Source organism: Bradysia coprophila (genome assembly GCF_014529535.1).
Source record: "Bradysia coprophila strain Holo2 chromosome IV unlocalized genomic scaffold, BU_Bcop_v1 contig_144, whole genome shotgun sequence".
NCBI lineage: Eukaryota > Metazoa > Arthropoda > Insecta > Diptera > Sciaridae > Bradysia > Bradysia coprophila.
Window position 1 is genome coordinate 3,785,218 of NW_023503373.1, and position 22,511 is coordinate 3,807,728.

The 22,511-nt window shown below is 34.9% G+C and overlaps 2 protein-coding genes across 3 annotated transcripts in view; both read left to right on the forward strand.

Annotated features, from left to right (window-relative positions):
• LOC119071391 (matrix metalloproteinase-2) overlaps positions 1–13,391 on the forward strand; it is a 128,963-nt gene extending 115,572 nt beyond the window's left edge. For both annotated transcript variants that reach the window (XM_037176267.1, XM_037176268.1), the window contains 8 exons: positions 4,925–5,071; positions 8,591–8,733; positions 10,864–11,022; positions 11,091–11,569; positions 11,637–11,778; positions 11,836–11,995; positions 12,060–12,163; positions 12,237–13,391. In XM_037176267.1, the coding sequence (XP_037032162.1) occupies positions 4,925–5,071; positions 8,591–8,733; positions 10,864–11,022; positions 11,091–11,569; positions 11,637–11,778; positions 11,836–11,995; positions 12,060–12,163; positions 12,237–12,505 (1,603 nt within the window). In that variant the 3' untranslated portion in view covers positions 12,506–13,391. The remainder of the gene's footprint in view (positions 1–4,924; positions 5,072–8,590; positions 8,734–10,863; positions 11,023–11,090; positions 11,570–11,636; positions 11,779–11,835; positions 11,996–12,059; positions 12,164–12,236) is intronic.
• A 5,976-nt stretch (positions 13,392–19,367) lies between these two features.
• Positions 19,368–22,268, forward strand: LOC119071390 (DNA repair and recombination protein RAD54-like). Its single transcript, XM_037176266.1, has 4 exons — positions 19,368–19,439; positions 19,680–20,036; positions 20,105–21,480; positions 21,559–22,268. Exons 2-4 carry the CDS (start codon positions 19,700–19,702, stop codon positions 22,174–22,176), a joined length of 2,331 nt encoding a protein of 776 aa, XP_037032161.1. The 5' UTR covers positions 19,368–19,439; positions 19,680–19,699; the 3' UTR covers positions 22,177–22,268.
• Positions 22,269–22,511: the final 243 nt, after the last annotated feature.

The window sequence follows — 22,511 nt, forward strand, 5'->3', positions numbered from 1 at the left end:
TCCTAATCACTTCTTCATGGTTAGTTTCATATTGCAATTATTTCGAAAATTATGAAGTTACTTCCATTAGACGAAGGAAAATCAGTTTGTTGCTTAATGTAGCCTAAAATTGAAACAGCCAACCAGTAGTCGACTAAAAAGTAATCCATTTATTCCAAGTAAGTTGAATTTCCATATAAATCCCATAATCTCACTCCATCATCACGTCATTCTCAAATCAAAATACAAAAAATGTGTTCAAGTAAAATGCAGTTAGCATAATACACCCATAACTTAGCGTAAATTATTTTCAAAACATTGAACTAAAAAATTTTCCAGCAATCTGTACAGATGTGTAATTGAACACATTTACACAGCAAAAAACAACCCCCAAAATATACGTAATATGCATAAGAGAACCAAAAAAAAAACGCTGTATAATCGCACCTTCTCCCAACCAAATTTGCATACATTAATTATAGCGTTAAGTCTCTGAGCTTAATATCTTCACTCAATGCTTATGTAATAAGATGAAAAAGCTTTGCACAATCACTTTTGGGTCATTGCTGAAAAACTTTACTTATTTTCTTTTTCATTTACTGGTTACGGGTAACAGAGTATGTGTGTGAGTATGAGTACCTTGTTCGTACATGTAACATCGCTATGCTGAAAAACTAGGAGCTAAATTGTTGTATAAGAATTAGCTGTATAAAACATTGTGGTACAATATTATACACAACCAAACAATGTATCTCGGTTTAACAGCATATTGCACGATGTGTTTTTCGCAACGATAATTGTATCACTATTTTTCTGTGCTCCCAATTATTTTTATTAAAAAGTCGGTGCTTTTGCTCCGCACAAAAACACAAAAACACCCACCACCCCAACCAACCAACGGGATGAAGAAAAAATTGAATAAAATTAAAATAATATTAATTACACATGCAAACTGTTAACTTCAAGAAAATTAATAATTTGGAAAATTTCTTCATGTTTTGTACTAAACTGTCTGATACCTTTTATGAAGTGGAAAAGTTTTTCGTTTGCGCGTCGAGGGGTTTGTTTATCTAATTTGGAAAATGGTAAGAAGAAAAAAATGAAACTTTGTTATGCTGAATGCCGTTTGTTTTATGTGATTTGAATTGTTAATAAAACCGTGAAAAAAAAACGTTTTCATTATCCGTTCAAGGAATCGTGTCAGCGCTTTCTAATTTTGTGAACGAATTTCAAAAAATAATAGATCGTCGCATCGTGTACAATGCAATTTTTTCTGGGTCATTTGTTTACTCACTCAATTAGGGTGTGATGCTTATTTGAACCTCATCACAACCTCCTTTGAGTGAGCGAATACGTGGCTTGCATCATCAGCGAATACACGGATTTTGTAAGTTAAGATTTGTGGAAGTAAAATATTTGGAATTTAATCTGTTCACCACAAACTGTAATAGTGAAAGGGATTCTTTTGAATTTCGACTGACCGAAATCGGCGCTATTTTTTCCGGTACTTTTTTATAAATGCCTAGTTAGGCCTTGGTGCCTAGTCCCCAAAACCAGTCTCAGATATTTTTGATCTTCCATACCTGGCTGGTTGTAAGTGGCCAAAAGTCAAAAATTGGGGTTTCGTAGTCCGGATTTCATTTCCGTAAAGTGGCGAGGATACACGCCTGTGTCGCTGTGTGGGCTAGTTGGAAAGCTGAGGTCAAGTACTCCTGGGGCGAATATTAACTTCAAAGAATATGATGATAAACGGCCGAAAATATGACTTCCGGAAAATTTCTCAGAATAGATGTAACCTCGGTGAACTTTGATGAGTGGAAAAAAGTCCCAGAAAAGATACCGCCGATTTCGGTCAGTCGAAATTCAAAAGAATCCCTCTGATGCTTTCTGGGAACTTTAACATTGAGTTTAAATTACATAGAAAAACCTTAAAGTAATTATTTTAGTGTGTGAAAGATTCGTTTGCCAGTAACAGCCGCATTGCTGCAATTATAATTTTAAAAGATTCACTAGACCTATTTCAGCTATATGCGTTTTTCGTTGCAATGAAAGTTTTTTTTTCGTTAATATTTCGTTGGTTCCTAGGTTGGTTCAATTACTATGTAGTAGGATAACATTTTGTAAGTCTTAAGTGCACAACTGGTCCAGCGGCAGCTGAGGTGTTGTATACTAAGTCCTCGGACCTATATATCCATCCAATTAATCCAATCTGATAAATTAACTACAAATTTCAATTTTTTGATACAGAACCATGTAAATGAGAACATACACACAGTCTATGTTGGTTGAATGAGAATCGAACTATCATTACAACGATTTTTTTTTCTCCTAAAAAAAATCTCGAATATAAATTTAAAACAAACCAACACCAACCAGTTGCACTGTGAAATGTTCCGAAGCGACAGGCAAGCACCAAGCAAATTTATACGCAAATATAAATAAATGAATTCATTAGCAAAACAATTTGGCGTCAACACGTGCAAGCACACAGAAAAAAAAACAGAAAAAACAAATGACTTGTATACGAAATAAATAAAAATTTATACATAGTCACCGAGAGCAGAGTCCTTGTAAAATAGAGGGTGCATAAATTCATTTCATCCCATTTGTTTATTTACGTATGTTCCATGGGCTGTACATATACAATCTATTTTGTACATTGTTACCAACGAATTCTTGCTGCATCCTCCCAAAACGAAAACATATCCGATGACTTTCACCCATTCGTAAAATGTTTCAGAGAATATTCCATACGTTTGTGTAAAGGGTTTCGAGTTTGCATATATTTCCTTCCGCGACTAATAGTGACGGAAATTATTTAAATTTCAAGCGTATGAGTGTGGTGTACACGCTATTTCGATGTATTTTAAAATGGAATTGTTATTTCACCCTCTAATACGATTTTCAACCTGAAACATTTCGCCATATTTTTCGCTTTATTCGAATCTCAGCGATGCGATAAGAATTTTCCAATTGGTGAAGAATATGATTTTTGCTGCGTGAAAATGGAAATTATTTTCGTCTTTATCGCACGGTTTCATCGGTATTATCTACTCAATACATCTTCTCTATCCTCGGGCACGGATGCTAAATGTCGGTCGAATACGAAACTCATCATTACAAAATTGATTGGGAGTTGTTAGTTATAGTGTTATATGGGCAGGTCTAACACCCATGCTACCATTTTTACCCAAAAATGATATGATGTAACCTATTTGCTTCCAGTTGAGCTAGCCAACACTATGTAATCAAGTAAAACAAAATGTTACATGACGAACGAACAGCAAAACAACTTTCCATGTTGTCATGTATGGTTTTAACAACAGCTAGATCATTCATCTGGAGCACATGAAATTTATGAATGTTCTAGGAAAACTCTAGGAAAAGCGAGTTGAATTCATATAATGTTGTCAAAACGTTGGGATTACTAGACAGATATCCGTTCAAATCAGCAAATGTGATATGATGAGTGTTGTATTATATATCGGCGAGATGACGGAGTTTAGCACTTTGAATATTGTATTTTTGGGTGAAAACATGAGATCCGGCGATTTAAGACTAAATCGTAGTGCTTTATTTAACATGAGCGCAATTGTCGTGGTGGAGGAAAGCTATTTTTCGTGTGTGACTTAACATTCCAGAGTCAATATTTATTTGTCTATGAATGTAGGGATATAAAGTCTTCAAGAGTGACTTGGTTTTTTTCTCTCCATTTTCATCTTATCCATACGACTGTATTATATAAAACTGCAACCGCACAGTTTCGTGATATTTTAAGCATATTTGCGTACCCTCTGGGTAAACGTCGTTTGTTTCGCTTTGTAAAGCTTTTATGAACAGAAGCACTCGTAAACTTTAAAAAAGGAAAAGAATTTTTCATTTGTTAATTGTTGTCGGTAAAGTCACAAAACATTGTTTAATAACAGCGACAGTTCGTCGAGGGTATATGCACAATTTATTCTCCTGTTTAATAAAATTTATTTAATATTTAAGTTCCTCACAAAAAACTTTTTCAATGAGATGACTCCTGAACGTTTAACGCTTGAACGTAAGGAAGTTTAACGAGTCTTAAGTTGATTAAATCATACCAACCACACTGTCTTATATACAAATGCCAATCAATTTCTGAATAATGGTAGAATTATAATATCGTCAATATTTTTTACTATCCGGTGAAAATTCATATGCCATGCAGCAGGGGGATTATCTTAATCTTGGAAACTTTTTCCATCCGAGAAAGATTGCAACAAAATCTTTATATTATTATCGTATACTCATACATTCTGCATTACACGTAGATATATTTTATTTATTCAAATACGGGCATTTTCTCGTCCTTCTGAATTTATAATTTTGTTATGCAGCAGCAGTCGGAGAGTGTGTATTTTATTAGAAAATTTTATGACACGATCTTAAAATGCAATGAAATATAAATTGTATCTTGCGTTTTAATGTGAATTATTCAGATTTGGATGGCTGTTAAAGTGAAGATATTCGCAACTGAAAGATTATTCAATTTAAATATTTTCGTTGAAATGTTTTCAGCTTACTCCGAATGATATGACTTTTTGTTTTGTTGAATTCAACACTAAATCCAATAGAAACGGGGGCATGGCAGGGCTTATTATTGGGAATTTTAATTCTGGAAAGTCGGAAAAATTTCGACAGAATTCCGAATAAATCTGAAAGAACTCCGAAAAATTCTGACAGAATTCAGTAAAAAAAATTGAATTTGTCAGAATTTTTGGGAATTCTTTCATATTTATTCGGAATTCGGTCGAACTTTCAGAACCTTTTCAAAAATATTCAGAACTTTTCCGAATTTTCCGAATTAAAATTCACAATAATAAGCCCTGAAATGGACTTGCACTTGTACACATTTCTATCTATCGTAAAACATTTCGCTACTACACAAACATTAATAAAATTTTATCTTTATTTTCAGTCTGGTAAATCAAACTATGTCTACACTTGATGTCGGGCAAGTCAGAAGGGTTTTACATGAGGCATTGGATGTTTGGGCAAGAAGTTCTCCATTGACGTTCCAAGAAGTTTACAGCGATGAGGCTGACATTCAAGTGCTGTTTGCGAAGTGAGTTTAATTTTATTCCTATTTCGATTTACGATTCACGTTAGAAAATATTTGAAAATTTAATTCAAAATGGATCGAACATCAAAACCATTTTCTATCCTCTCGTATAAAAATGTTATCCGATGTCTTACTCTAAAAAGCTGAAATCCACCTAGAATAACATGCACCGTGTGGAGGCAATCCTTAATTTAAATGTTATTATATGCTGTTCGCCAGTATTTCTTCCACATCCACAAGATACCGTATCCATTACACATCCATTTTAATTTCGACTAAACCTTCATTGCATGTTGTGTACCGTATACTATACAAAACTTTTATGCAAATGCTTCCCACGAATTAAATTCGTAATTGCTTGCAATACAATCGATATATGGATAGATGGGTAGAGAGCTCATCTATGGCGATGTATATAATAATAGTCCTTTACTGTTGCTGCTATACAATAAGCTATAAATAAGGATTGACTTTCAATGTTGTCAAATTGCTTTGACAAAGTTTTTGGTAGAGTGCGGGGGGGGGGGAGGTTTATCGAACAATCTTAAATTAGCAAACTAATGAAGTTTTCATTTTCATTTAAGGGATTGAAATAAATTTTTGATATTCGTTTTTCGGAAGGCGTGTATATAGTGTTACATACTAAATTCCAGTAACATTCTGTGATTGGTAATTTTAAAATTATTCGTTTACAAGAAGTCTCAACGTTCCGTTAAAGGACTTGGGTTAACCTAATAAATTTGGATGTGTCTAATTGTCTATTTACATTCGGTAGTTTCGATGGAAAATGTCGTACGTTAAATTATCACCACTGAAATAAATGAGAATGTCTGTTTGAAACATTTTACCACACTGAAATTTAGAGATGTGAAGACAAAGTTTTTGCATAAGCACCACTATTTAAGACTGAATACAGGAATTATTTTGATGATGTTATTGAAGTTTACGAAGTTAAACCGGTTGAAATCAAAATAAAAATTAAGAAAGGAATCTTTTTCCGGCGGCGATCTCATATGTTGTCGAAAGCAACCATAAAATCAAGTGGCGAGCTTTGGCTAATTGTATGTTTAAACTAATGAAGTAAAAGATTTTGTTTCATTCCGTTGATGATTCTGAAGCGAAAGAAGTTACAGATTGGATTCGACAATGCTATATTCGGGACTGTTTAATCCTTTCGTATATGTGTATGGGTCAGCTCACGACGGATAGTCGGAAAGCGACAAATCTAGGCTGTCATTTGCTTCTTAAACGGGGGTCTAGGTCCTCAAAACTTACAACTAAAAACTCCACAATTGTTCAATGGAATTCCAAGAAATTACTTAATTTTACGCAAATCACTTTGTTGGGTAGATGCTCGACAAATGAATAAAACATTCCTCGTTATAAATCTTAAGAGACAATTTCAGATTTATGTCGACGGAAATCTAACCGATGACGAAACATTTTCATTTTAGTGACATAATAAAAATGTGCATTCACAATGTGAAATGGAATGTGTATGAATGTACGCTGATACACATGGTTATACGAGGAAAATAAAGCGCATCTTGTAATACTGTAATGTACATGATATAGTGGAAACGGGAACCGCTATCATGCAATAACGAACGAATGAAATGTTATACGATACATATTTATTGCTCCATTACAAACACGAACCACCAGATACAAAAATATAAACTTCAATTTTAAAATTTTAAAATAATAAAACGAAAATCCTTTTAGTGCATGTAATATTGGAAATTTTCCTCGAATCATCCATTAATAATATTATGCTTTAGTGCCATTCCCAGATGGAAATACTATATATATATAAGCATGCTTACATATATATCGTGGAAAATCGAATGATTGCTTGACACATTAAACAAAAGAAAAGAGAGGCAACAAAAACTCCTCTACTTAGGATCGGAATCGAGTAAACACTTTTGACATTTTCTATACGGAGCATTTACAAAATCTTTGGGATGATAAAAACATAATGTTAATGTATATTGTCTGGTACTTAGATTATTTATATTGTTTCCATGTTGTCAGGAATTCGGTTGAATTGTTATTTGTATTGCATAAAACATTTACAAGGCAGAGTAGAGGAAATGGTTTGGGTATTTTATTTGCGATTGAACTCAACACTCTGCACAAGTTTTTTTTTCTGTTGTTTCTGTTGTTGTTTTTGGTTTTTTCTTTCCTGTTTAATTGACATGGTTTTATACGGTTGGGATACAAACACTCCAATCTATATTTGGAGTTCAGAATTCAATAATACCATTTAGAGTTGATTATTTGTTTTGATATAGGTGTTCATTATACAGGGGATGCTTTACAAATTCCTTTCTGGCTCGTGGAACATTATTTCCAATTAAATGAAAAGAAGAAGAAAAAAGGTTCACGGTAGTTTGATGGAATTGTTGAATATTGTAAAGGTTTTTTTGTTATTAAGACATGAGCCAAGGATTTAATTGAATAATGGGTTTCATTAACGAAGAGTTTCTGATTTTGTTATGGGTATAAAGTTGAAAAAAAATACTGATGATGGCTAATTCGTTTGGTAATTTTGAATTCAAAATAAAGGTAAAATAAGAAGGATTTTGGTAGTATTTCGGGAATAGTATATTATATACCACCGTGGTAAAAAATTACACCTTTTCGGTCAAAGTAAAATATTTTATATTCAGGCACATCAAAATAGTACATTTCGTACCACGGACTAAAAGTCTTTTTTAGCGTCTTTTCTCACACGCTAAAAAGACTTTTAGTCCGTGGTACGAATAGTATTTTTCATATTGAACGGAGAAAACAAAGACGAAGTCGCACTTTTCGGGTCCTGGGTATGAAAAATTACTTTCCGAACCAAAATTGACATAACTGGGACGAAAAAGTTGGAGGAAAAAGAGGGAAAAAATGTTTTCACTTTGGCTCACTATCTGGTGAGACAATGTGACATTTTTGGCCCGCCTGATTATAAATCATTTTTATAGAAATTTACTTTTTAGAATGCTCTAGTAAACAGTGAGCTAAGACACATGTCATGCCCTGTGGTTTGAAACTGAAGACATATTGTAATTACACTATCCAATACAAAAAAAATGTTCTAGCACTCTTCATTTTAAGCGTAAGGGTAAATACATGCCGAAGGCGCTGGTCGATATGTTATGAAAAATTTAAATTTTTTGAAAAGTAGTCAGTTGAGATTTAAAATTTTCTTTTTTTCTTTCTTTCGGCTTTATTTCACTCATGAAACCCATTTGATATCGACAACGACCGCAAAAATGAACGATGCGCTTTAGATAACAAAATGTATGTTAAAATAAACGAAGTAAAAGATTTGGTAGCAATTATTAGGCGATATTTTAAACAAAAGAAGTAAGAGATCTAACAGATTTATGACATTCCGTTTTCCATTTATAAACTTAAATAATACAAAAATCGGTTGAAAGTGGTGCATGAAGAGTTTTAAAGATTTTCTCAAATCATCTTGCATCGAGCGACATAAATTTATTGACGATAATCATTTGTTTGCAGAAAATATCACGGTGATGGTTACGATTTCGATGGTCCGGGCCAAGTGTTAGCTCATGCATTTTACCCTGGCCAAGGACGCGGTGGTGATGCCCATTTTGACGAAGAGGAAAATTGGATTTTAACAAACGACCCGAATGTTGAAGGTATTATTACGGACAAATAAAATCGAATTTAATTTCATTAACAAAACATCAAAAACAAATTTATTATTATAACAGTTCATTTCACATTATCACTCTCACAACAGTGCTTGTCAAAAAAAAAAAAAAACAATTACAAATATAAATTTATTGTTTTCCCTACCTTTTCATAAATGCCGCCAATATTAATTATCACTTCTCCATCTCCATTGTTGCGATGGTAATATTTTAATATGTTTTTCATAACGTAAGCCCTTGTGGTAATTTTCATTCATTTACTAGCTCTCTTCAATTTATTTTATTTAATTGTTTCAATTATTTCATAAATTGTATATACAACCACCCAGCACCACAATATCAGATATATTTTGTGTATTTTATGAACAAAACACCATCATCGCGCGCCCAATATTATTACTGAAAATTTGACCTAAAAAAATCGAATTGACCATTTTCATTCGTTGCAACTATGTTTGGCTGTCAACTTGTTGTGCTATATTTATTTTATATTTCCATTCAGGGTTATCGCAGCATCAAATGAAACAATCTGAATTGAAATTGATTGCGAAATTCATTTGATCAATTCGATTTATATGCCAAAGAATGCACATAAAAATATCATGCGAATAATATTTCATCGAAATAATAATCATTTTTGAAATATATGAGTCTCGACTCTCGACATGCGAGTATGTAGCGATTCTAGCAAGTTTTTTTTTTCATTATTTCGTTGCAAATGCGTTTTTTGAACTATTGCAAAGTATACAACAGTGAATCAATTTTCATTTCAACAGTATATTAGCTTCATGGATGCGTAGAAGGGTACTTAATGAAACTATAGAAAAAAACTAACAAAATTAAACTCAACTCCCACACAGTGTGGCTACACAAACTTTTATTAAAATCTTCTTTTTTTAAATCGATGTAATGGTTTCTATTGACGAAATAGTTATTTAAGCAGCCGAGTGATTGATAAATGGTTTTCACGAAACTCAGCATCATAATTTGAACAAAAGTCACACTCTAGATATCTCTGCTGCATAAAAAGTCGTATGAAACTTGGTTCAATATGCTTTATTAGGTACAAGATATTCACACCACGCATACATTTTCCTTTTTGACTTATCATTTGTTATAGCAACGACGACAAAAATAAGCGACCTCTTATATGAGCTTTTATAGTAAAAAGATGTTTAACGAAATAAAGTAAAAGATTTCGAATCAAATTCTTGTAACTGGTTACATACATAGAAGCAGTGGTTACATAGAAGTAGTAGACCCGATAATCAAACTGTTATAACAGACAGCAAGTGAAAGGTTAAAGAAAATTCAAAAAACCTTTTAAAGTGGATCGCTTCTAATTAACCTATGATTGAGCAGTGATTAACAATAAATAAGGGGTGATTATTAACCAGGTTAATCGTTGCAAGTCAGCTACCAAACGAAGACAACGAAAAATTCATACTAATCATGGTTAATCACAATCTAATTTTTGATTTATCAGAGTGTGCCCCGGAATAGAAGTGAAATGTTCCTTGCGATGGACAAGTTCTCACAATTTTATACTTATTGAACACGCAGACTCTTTTCAGTGTCCAAGAAAAATCCCAAAGAGTCATTAAGAGTTACTTCTCCTAAGATTTTCTTAAAACGTTCGTCAGTTTAACCCACTCAGATATACCAAACAATCCAATTGTTTCCACAACTCAATTAAATCATTTCAGTAATTTAATGGAACTTCAATTTGATCAATGAAATAAACATTGATTAAATCCACGTGACTTCTGGAGAGAATAAAAGTTTCATCAAAGACTCACTATTCGCTCGTACAGTAGGTGCATATTGTCACATCACTGTATTCAAAGGTTTCGTCTCCATGTAATTGGATTTCGAAAGTTTAAAAAACTAACTTTTTACGAAACTTAAATTTGAAAAGTTCATTTTATGAAGTAAAAAGTGGATAATGTGCAGCTCACTATAAAAACATTCGACGGTAAAAACGTTATCAGAATCATTACCGCGTGCACAGCCGGCACAGTTTGTGTTTGGAATAATGTAGCACTCAAGTTCTTTTTTCGAATCAAAAAATCATGGGTTTCGATGCTTAATAAAGTCTATTTATTTCATCAACAGGAACCAATTTGATGGGAGTTAGCGTTCACGAATTTGGACATTCGCTTGGCCTAGGTCATAGTTCCGTAGAGGATGCTATTATGTTTCCGTGGTATCACGGTTATCAGATGTTCGAACACTTACCGAAAGATGACTGGCTGGCTATCCAACAGCTTTATGGTAAACTACAGAAACGGTCCTTCTTAATAACGTATTTCGGTGTTAAATTAGTTTTCGTTCATTATTAGACTCTGGCCGGAAGCAATGGGATGATAACCCACACAGAAAAACAACTACAACTACCAGAACAACTAGTACTACAACAACTACTACCACAACTACGACAAGAAGGCCCTACGAATCTGATCGACGACATTACACGCACCGTCACAATTCGGATACACCAACTCATCGATCCAAACACTATCCGCACGACAAGCCATTCAATCCGAAGTATCATTACGGTCATCGAGTATTTACAGAACGAACCGATACTGAAACACCGAAACGTCCATATAAACCATACTATCCTCGAAATCCAGCTAAAAATCCCGATCCAACAGATTATCCACGATACTATCCAGATCGACCGCGACCGTATACTACGTCAACGACAACTCAACGACCGTTCAGACATCATCCGCATACAAATAAACCGGAAACATGTAATACCAGCTATGATGCTATTACAATCATTAGGGGAGAGCTGTTCATATTCAAAGATCGTGTAAGTGGGGGAGATTGGATGTCTAGTGACTTCCGTGTTTCTAATGACAGACTCTCTTTTTAAACAGTATCTGTGGCGAATTGGCAGTCAAGGCTTGTATGCTGGTTATCCACATGAAATGGATAGACTGTGGATTGGTTTACCGGATAATTTCACTCACATCGATGCTGTGTATGAGAACAAGGACAGACAAATTGTATTCTTTATTGGTAAGAGTGTGGAAAGTATAGAAAAATGCAAAATTGAATTAATGGAAATGTTTGCAGGCAACATGTACTACGTTTTCAATTCGAACGTTCTGGAACAGGGCTACCCAAAACCATTGACTCATTTAGGATTACCAGCTTATTTAGACAAAATTGATGCTGCTTTGGTTTGGGGTCATAACAATCGAACGTACTTTTACAGTGGAACATTGTACTGGAGGTATGTGTATAAGTCAAAATTTCCCGTGACTATGTCTTGCAACTTAAACTCACCTATCGTTTAGATTCGATGAAGACATAAAGCATGTAGAACTTGACTATCCGCGAGATATGTCGATATGGCGTGGCATTGGCTATCATATCGATGCTGCTTTTCAATGGAAAAATGGTAATTGAGAGTTGATCAATTCGTTCATTTTTACAACGAAATCTAAATTCGATTTTCTTGATCGTCCATGCAGGCAAGACGTACTTCTTCAAGGGCAAAGGATTTTGGAAATTCGAAGATTCAATAATGCGTGTGGCTCACGATCGCCCATTGTCGTCAGCAACACATTGGATGGGTTGTGCACGCACGGAATCTGAAGAGGAACTGGAGCCGACTAGACGGTCGCCATTGACGAGTGTCCCATCAAGCTCAAAGTTTATCACATCATCGATTTCGTTGACGTATTGGTGCTGCATTTTAGTTTTATGTTTTAGATGGATGTGTAGAGATCCGATAAATTAGAACAATTGATGAAAGGACAAGACGCACAATTATTGATAAAATGATTTATTTTTTTGGAAATAATAAAATATACTTCCGAGTGATGAGTTGTCATCAAAAGGTTTTCATTTAGTACATGGATTGTCTTCCAATTTTTTTTTTGTTAATTTTTTTAATTTTAACAATTTTCATAAAGATTTACAGGAAAATGGAGTTTTGCCTCTCTGGTGATGAAAATTTTATGATTGAAAGACTGGATGAGTTTTTTACGGGGTCATTGACTTTCACAATGAACATAATCGTGATCGGAATTCTATGAGCGCAAAAAATTTGATAAAATAAACTGATAGCCTTCTGCAACATCGTACGTATATTATATAGTTACTGAATAGCTTTTGAAATGTTTACTTGCTTAATGTATTCACACGTGTCTGAATAGCGTAACCAATTTATGTTTTAATTGTATAAATCAAACTATAAAACTGCCATTTGTGCTATAAAATATTGATAGAAGAATTTTTTGCTATGAAAATTTATATTTGAAAAATTAAAATGTCGCACAATTTACGACTTGCACGAAAATTTTTAACAATAAAAATATTAAAAGTTTCATGGAAAATTGTCTATAAAGTGTCAATGTAAAGTCGTCCAAGAATTTTTTTATTAGGAAGCACATCAAGAATTATGGTTGTTAACAAAAAACAAAACTCAAATAAAGGCGTCCGAAATGAAAATTTAGTTGAATGAGACGGGGAACTATCTATTCATTGATGTAAAAGCGTCGTAATATGGAAAGAAGCATAGAATTAAATTATAGATTTTAGTTAGTAAAACCAATTTATTGTTTCATATCTTTTCTATATAATCACTGTGTAACTGTGATATAATTTTAATATATTTTAACAAATAAAAAAAATCAATTGGCGTTATTACTCCTGCAGTTCCCAAAAAAAATCTGACATAACGAACTTTGGTTTTAACAACCAATGTTGAAAGACATTACGGCATTGCAGTCTTAACAAGTATAGTTATTCAATTTAATGTGACAAGGTAAGTTCTTGGAAAAGTCATTTGATGTTTTCAGCACACCCAGTCAGGCAGTAGCAAACATCAACCATTTTCAGACAGTTGTGTCAAGAATAGTTAAGAGGGACACATTTTCTAGTGGACGTTTTTACATGTGCCTAGAAACGTATTGGACCCTAGAAGCCAAAACCACTTTTAAAAACCGAACTTTTGCAATTTTCTTACAAAAATTTCTCCTTTTACATGAGTCGTTAAGTGTCGTGTGGGGTGTTATTAGAAAGGTAATCACATGTAATGAAATATGTGCAGTTGACATTTTCAACCGAAAAAGACTGAGAACTTACACTGTTCTTACAGAAGTTTCTCGAGGTACATGGTCATGTCATTAGACAGGTAATTTTATATACTTTCGGGTGTTATGGGGTTTGGATGCATATGCATTTCATCGCAAATTACCAAATCAAACGTTTTTTCTTATAATTATTGCATAATCCCGAGTTGGTTTTACAACCTCAACACAGAGACCCAGGTTCACTAGCCAAATAGGCATATTTTGTTAGAACCAGCTTGCAAAATTGTCTAATCTGTAGGTTAGATTAGATTAGATTAGATTAGATTAGATGGGAGGGTGTAAGCCCAGCACCTAAGCCTCAGATGGGCCTGTTGTGCTATTGTACAAGTCTCTTGATCATATGGACTGTGATTTTACATCATATCTCTCCCGACTTAGATTGTTCACAAATCGACCGTGTGTTAACGTCCCATACGTTGTGAATTCTCCAAGCCGTGGGTGGTATGCGAATACCACAACCATCACTAATTGACCTGTACATTTTCCCAAAGATGGCGCTATCAACATTGTCATGTTGTAGCTCTTTCTACTATTGACATTATGTCGATATGGTTTCTTTTATGGAGAAAGCGAATGTTGGGTTTTTTGATATTTCCGACTTTGTTACGGTTACGGCTATTAGTTTTAGGTAATAGCAAGTGTCTAATCACCATAGGCCATGAGTTGCCTCTTCGTATAAATCGCCATGCCACCATGTGACTGAACTCGTTCTGGCGTTGCAGGTTGTAGCGTTTGAATGATTCGTATTTCGTCATATCCCTTGACATCCATACAACGTATCAATCAATAGATCTGTTAAACCTCGCGGTCATTTTGGAGTACAAGATAGTTTCTGTATCTTGGGATTGTACCACAGCAAATTTGTAAAAATTTGCTATGTGGTTTTGGGGTGTCAAATGAGAACCCGAGGCGTTTGTACCTTACCTGCACTAAAATTGACTGCCAGATGCCATACGGCAATGTGTCATTTTCGTACATTAATCGAGCACGTAATTTAGCATTAGCTTCTGGTAGAGTCGATTGTTAATCCGTACACCGACGCCACGAAGCACATGTTAAATAACAAAGGAAATAACACAATTGTTGATATCGCACAATGAGGCGAGAACGACTTTATTGATCAAAGAGAAAATGACCTACGAGAACAACACTTTGACTTCGTTAATAAGACCTTTAAAATAATTTCACCATTTAACCATTACAGCAAAATAAAAACACCAAAGCCGTAAAAGTTGGCACAGAAATTAGACAAAATCGAAAATGAATTCACACACAGCCACACAAAAGAAACACTTTTAGAGAGCAACGCATAAACACGTCCGTTCTCTGTGACTGCCGTTGTCCAACCTAATCTGTAGGTTACACTCAACCGAAAAATTTTGATGTACGCAAATACCACATAGCCTGTATTCGATCAATCACTCAGTCACTCAAAACAGTGACTACAGCCAATGAATGGTCTATTGTGTGCCATAAAAATTTGGTAAACGCACTCATTTTCATATTAGTTTGACATAAATTGTGAGTGCGTTTAGGATAAATCGACCGATCGGCCATACCTGTTCTATACATTCATTGACTACTGCATCTCCAAAAAAAAAATAGCACATGTCCCTCAAAAACCCGTAAACATTTTACATTAACGGTGTTCCACAATCTCAACTGAAACCGAAATCAGTATAATTTCGGTTGGACTGAAACAGATCTACAAATATTGTGAGTACAGCGAATAATTCCAAGGTTAAGACACCCACGAAGGCGGGTGACACCAATATTGTTAAACGTACTTATTACAAATTGTGTGAAGAAAAATCAACTTAAACAAAATAATTTACAGTTTCTCTTGCAATAAAAGCGGAGGATGGATTCCAGGACATGATGAAGCTAATAAAATCTTTTCTCATGCATTTTACTCTGTAGGTTTTCCGAATCTGTTACAACCTCCCAGAGCCGGCTTAACACGATGGGCTTTAGGGGCTTAGCCCCTTGGCGCTGGAAAACTAATAATGAATCGTGTTTAGTTTACTGGTTTCATTAGAATGAACTACTTTTACCGATATTTAAAAAAAAAATCGCCTGCGGCGCATTTATGTCATCTCTTAAAAAGATAAGGCATCACAGTGTTCACATTTTCTTGTTTGGAAATTCCTGATATCCACTGTATCCAGAATACTGGGAAATCAGGAAAATTAAACTTCAAATTCTTGATTGGCATTTTATTTCCGATCAGTGAATCAGTTTTATCATCGGGACAGCTCTCAACATACTCGTCTAGTAGTAGCAAATGTCATTGAGAGGTAATCAATCCAAGGTATCTGCTTGCCTCAAAAAAAGTTTAACTTATCGACAAATTTTGTCTATGACTAACCATGAAAGAAAAATAAAGTTACACACGGAATGTATAGTCTTGAAAGTTCAGGGCCTACTTTTGCGAACTTTTTAAGGAACTTTTAAGAACTTTAGAAACTTCAGGAACTTTATGAACTTTTAAGAACTTTTTAAGAACTTTTTGAGTATTGGGTCATCAGTACCAATTTTGGAGAAATTAGTTCTTAAAGTTCCTAAAAGTTTTTAAAGTTCGGAAAAGTTCTTAAAGTTCTCAAAAGTTCTTAAAGTTCTAAAAAGTTCTCAAATTAGTGGTAGAATTCGAGACGCGTTTGTACTTCTTGCGAGACATACTGGCGGCTACGAGTTAAAGTAAGAAAATATTGTCAAGTATAAGTTCCCTATGCAATGATGTGATCAATTTACTTTTTCTTAGAAGAGATTTGCGCTCCTTTACGAATTCTAACGCTGAACTGAAATTCAAATCGATAATTGAATCCTTGTGCCTGTGCCACACAATATGAGTGATGTACATACCATCTTAAGAGTTATGTAAATCAGATTAAGAAAATATAATAAATTAATCTTAAGAGTCAATTCGCGAAATTTTCGACCGGTTTATATGGAATCAGGATTGACTCCATATAAACCAGTCGAAGATTTCGCGAATAAGTCTCTTAAAAGTTTTTCATACGATTTGTACGAAATATAGGCAATATATAATTTGTACGAATTTGTAGGTTTGTGGCATGGGTTTACGATTTCGATCTAAAAATTTGAGAACTTTTAGGAACTTTTAAGAATTTTAAGAACTTTAAGAACTTTAGGAACTTTTCGGAACTTTAAGAACTAAGTTTCAAAAATAGGCCCTGTGAAAGTTTCTTGATGGAAAGAATCTACAAATTCTTTGCTCGCTTCGCTCGCGACAGTTGCGTGTATAAGATCCCATAAGATCATAAGATCAAGTTACGAATTCTTAAAGTAACGAAAATACGAAGAAGATTTCTTGCTTATGTTTTGAACAAAAATGAAACTCGTTCAATTTTTTTTACAAATTGGTGCCTGTGACGAAAATTCTTTTGACAATATCACAGAGGTCACCCGTTCCGTTATAGCTCATCTTCAAACTTAACCTCAGGAATTTCATTTCTTGACGATAAAAAAAATGGAAATCCTCAAGTTACCGTGTTATCAAGAGACGAGACAAAAATTCTTTTGGGAGTATCATAGAGATCGCATCGCCCGTCCGTTTTAGCCTATCTTCGAACTTAACCTCAGGAATTTAATTCCTCGTCGATTAAAAAACATTTTTGGAAATCCGTGGCAAATTACTTAAGTTATCGTTTTATCAAGGAATGAACAAAATGTGACAAATATTTTAGAGTGTTTATTATCCGTCAGACCCATGACTTTCAGTCAAGATAATTATTTACGACCGAAGTAAAACTTAGCTAGGCTACAGAATGTTACAACCCAGTTTACGTTCTTATTACCATTTCTCCTAACCGATCGTTAGGATATCGACATTAATATTATTTTTAATATGTTTAATACGTTCACGAAAAGTAAAAGCCATGTTTTTGTAATTGGCGCTCGAAAACTAATAGCCCAGCTAGTGGCGCTGAAAAACTTAATCCGGCTCTGACCTCCGGGCATTTCTAGAGATGACGGTAAAAGACCGGACGGTGTGACTATTCCATGGAGTCACGGTAAACCGATTTTGTGGGACGTAACTAGAGATGAGCGGGCCGCCCGAAATACATCGGCCCGACCGGACCCAACCCGGCCCGACCGGGTTCGGGTCCGGGTTTTGAAAATCCATTCGGGCCGGGTCGGATCGGGTTTCAAAGACAAAAATTCGGGCCGACCCGACTAAGAAATAAAAATTTAAAGTAAGCCTATAAAATAGTTTAAAGCATGAAACACTAACTTATCTTATTATTTTACTTCGCGTATAGCATCATTGCGAAACTTTGATGCGTAGAAAATTATTTTTCATTAAATTTCTTATACTAAAAAAAGTCGGGTCTCGTCGGGCCGATGATTTTTTCGGGCCGGGTTGGGTCGGGCCGCGAAGATAAAAGTCTCGGGTCGGGTCGGGCTCGGGTTCAAAAAATTGGATTGGGCCGGGTCGGGTTGGGTATTGAAAAAACGTCGGCCCGCTCATCTCTAGACGTAACCATTAGAGACACACTAGCTCCATCGTATATAAATCAATCATCCAAAAAATCTGGATCAATTGCAGATAACGCTGAAATATTATTCAAGCATAATCATTACATACGTTTAAAAGAAAATTATTTATTTACACCCATTGCTTTTGAATCACTAGGTATCACTCAAATAATTTTATTTTTTTTATTTTTGTAAACTTGAAGTCGTCATACAAATTTTAATAAACGTAGACGGCGCCACCACCTTCCTGCCGTAATTTGTATAAGAAACAAGTGTCTCTTATGTAAATTATTTGTAACCATTTTTCAGCAAGTAGTTTCTTATGAAAAATTAACGAAAATATGAAAAAAATTGCATAAGAAACTTTTTTCAATTTTGTTCTAAACGAAATTGTAAGAGACCTACTTTCCTAAAAATGACTACAAATAATTTGCATAAGAAACTGATTGTATGGAATTTCTATGTATTTCGTACTGAAATTTCCTAGTTGTTTCTTATACAAATTATTTGTGGAAAAAGTTTCTTTTGCAAATTATTTATTGGCATTTTTGATCAAGAGTTTCTTATGAAATTGAAAATTGCTAAAAAATAAATGGAAATTTACCGTTAAGTGTTTCTAATGCAAATTACGGCAGCTTCGTGATCAACTCAGAGGTGTCTCAACCAAGGTTCTGAAAGAACATGTTAGGAAATCCACGAAGGCGGGTGACACCGAAATCGATAAACGGACTCAGTACAGATTGTGTGTGATATCAACTTGAAGAAAATGTTTTTTAGGGAAATTCAGAATTTTGTTTTTGTTACGTTGCTTTTTTCATATAAACTCAATTTGTGTGTCAACGCCTTCGTGATCAACTCAGAGTTGTCTTAACCTGGTTCTTTCAGAACCTTGGTCTTAACCTGTTGTTTCAGAACCTTGAATAATTCTGCATTAAAGGGTTCCATTCATTAAACTGATTCAACTCATTAAACTGCTTGAAAAATCCATATCCATCATCGTGACATTTGACATTTTAGCGCGCGCTTTTCGTGTTTGGTAGTTAATTGGCAAAGAATCAAATTAATTTTAAGACAAAAGTAAATAATAGTATATTACTTCCGAGGTTCCAAGTTGTGTATTTGATAAGTGAGGTGCTACAGCCCGACCCGATGGGGAGGGCTGTATTCCCCACTTGTCAAATAACAACTTGGAACCTCGTAAGTACAATGCTTTACGTGATTAGGCAATGTAAATGAAAATGAAACATGCCGTAACACGTAAAATTCTATATCGATCAATTCAAGTTTAATATAAAATTCGTATCCACCATGGTATAGATTACGTTTCGGACAAAACGATGGATTCGTCTCTAGCATTACAGATGAAGAAGCAACGGGAAGAAAGAGAGAAAGAGAATGATGCAGCTATGGTTAATACGCGAAAAGTTAAACGTTTTAGTCAGCTCGTTAAAAAATCACTTTTCGATGAGAATAGGATCGAGAATCCTCTCGTACTATGTGGTCAACAGGGAGAGAATATAGCAGTTGTCGTCGACGAAAGGTTGTCAAAGGAGCTTCAGCAACACCAACGAGAAGGAGTTGTAAAAATGTACAATATTGTGTCCGACTACCGACCAGCCGATGTCAAGCGAAAAATTCAGCAGGGATTTATTTTGGCAGACAAACAGGGTTTAGGTAATGACCGGAAAATAAGGATCTTTGTTGGCGGGTAATTGATTTTGAATTCAAAAAATTTATTTCAGGAAAGACCATTCAAACATTGACAGTTGTATGGACCCTTCTCACTCAAAGTCCCATATGGAATGAAAGGGAAAAGAAGGTGGAGCCAGAGATCAAGAAAGTGATTATTGTGACCCCGAAGAGTGCTGTTTCGGTCTGGAAAAACGAGGTCGCCCAATGGCTTTCTCCGACTGGTCGTAATGACGCAACGAATTGGACCATGAATTTGGAAACGCTGGATGATACGATGCGGACAACAGAAAAGAAGAGGAATGCAGCAATTGAATTCATGAAACCAACGAATCCAAAACAAATGCTGCTTCTTAGTTACGATACATTCATCGCTTTGACGAAAAGTTATCAAAAAGGCAACATTGAAGTGCCAGGACCATTACAGGAAAATACTGACAACGTTATTGGCCTCATTGTTTTGGACGAAGCACATTTAGTAAAAAATGAAGAAACACTTCGATTCGATACAGTATCTAAATTCAAAGTTAAAAGGAAAATTGCTTTGAGCGGCACACCGTTGCAAAATAACTTATTGGAATATCACACATTGATTGATTATGTACAACCCAAAGCTCTTGTCGCAAAGTCAACATTTGAAAATCGATATCAAATTCCAATAATGAGATACGTTGAACAGAAGAACTACAACCATGGAAAGAAGATGTTAGATAAACTTAAGGGGATTGTCTCGCCATTCTTCCTAAGACGAACGAAAAATCCTTTTGTTGATGCTAAACGAATTGATTACATTGTTTGCTGTAAAATGAACGAGGATCCACGAGAAAATCTGCAACTCGAATTGCACAATGCTTTCGTGAGAGCATACACTGCTGATATAACGGATGAAAATGGGCTTGTGATTAAAAAGAAGAAGAAGGAAATAAGTGCATTCGCAGCTATACATTTCCTTAAAGACGTTTGTGGTCATCCGCAAATGGTGTATCAAAAATGCAAAGAGTGGAGAAAACATCCGCAACTTGGCAATTTGTTCGGAATTTTTGCTGATAAAGGTTACGTTCACAGTGAAACCGATTTGGAAGCGGTATTTTCGCCAAAATTGCGAGTTTTAAAAAATCTCTTAAAAAACATTCAACAAGAAACTCCGGAAGGATGGAACGATCGGGTGGTCATTGTATCCTATTACACTCACGTGTTGAATCTGGTTGAAAAGATGTGCAAAAAGGAGAAATTTAATTTTGTCAGATTCGATGGACAAACTACCGGAAAGAAGAGGGAAAGCTTAATTAAGGATTTCAACGACGCACACCGAAGAGATCAGTTCGTCATGACCTTAAGCAGTCGGGCTGGTGGATGTGGTATCAGTTTAATTGGAGCCAATCACTTGATAATGTTTGATCCGGACTGGAATCCGGCAAACGATGACCAAGTAATATAACATATTTTCTATAGTTAGACAAGTTTAGAGACAAATAATTTAAACATTCTTCTCTTTTGATTTCTCTAGGTGATGAGTCGAATTTACCGTGATGGACAGAAGAAGAATTGTCACATTTATAGATTACTTACAACCGCCTCCATTGAAGAACAAATATTTCGTCGGCAAATTGTGAAAAAACTAATGGCTGGAGCCGTTCTCAATGAAGGTGAAGACAATGGAATCTTCAATTTTCATAATATACAACTACATCAGATGGAGGTAGGAAATCTTCCCATACCCTACATGGATGAGATGGGAGACGAAAAAAAGATAAAGGATTTGTGTGTTGAAATCACATCAGAGGATTTACAAACATGTCTTACACACAAGTATTTGGATTGCAATCGATGTGACATAGAAAATCGTAAGGAGTTGCAGCAGCCGTTAGAAACGGCCGAGGTTATGAAACACGAAGACTCGTTGGAACTTAGGCTTTGGAATCATAATTTTTGTAGAGAAACACTGAAAGATGACTGTGACGTTTTATATGACTCGTGGGTAAACAACGATATTAGCTTCGTTTTTACGAAAGAGATTAAAAGAGATGTGAATGAAGAAGTTATAGATAATGTCGACGACGAGGGTGTGAGTGGAGAAGTTATAGATAACGCCGACGGCGAGGATTTTCTTGATGATGACGAGTAGATCGTCCTCCAACTGAGGGGGAAAAAAAAAACAAAAAAAAAATATTTTTCACATATTCGTTTTATTTTATGTTTATTTGCAATAAATTTTTCTTACACTTTGAATGTGCGTTTAGTTGTGGAACTAAATTTTTTTCTGGAAAATGGAAAATCGCCGGAAAATCTGTTTACTTGAAGAATTTTAAATTCAAATACCTCCTGAGCCGGACAACATTATTCGAAAGTTCTTTGTTTCCTTGAAATACTGGTTAAATACCATCATTTTGTAGAACAATTTTTTTTAAGTAACACGTCGTTATTTCGGGATTTTCCCAAAAAGTGACCCGGGACATGCCT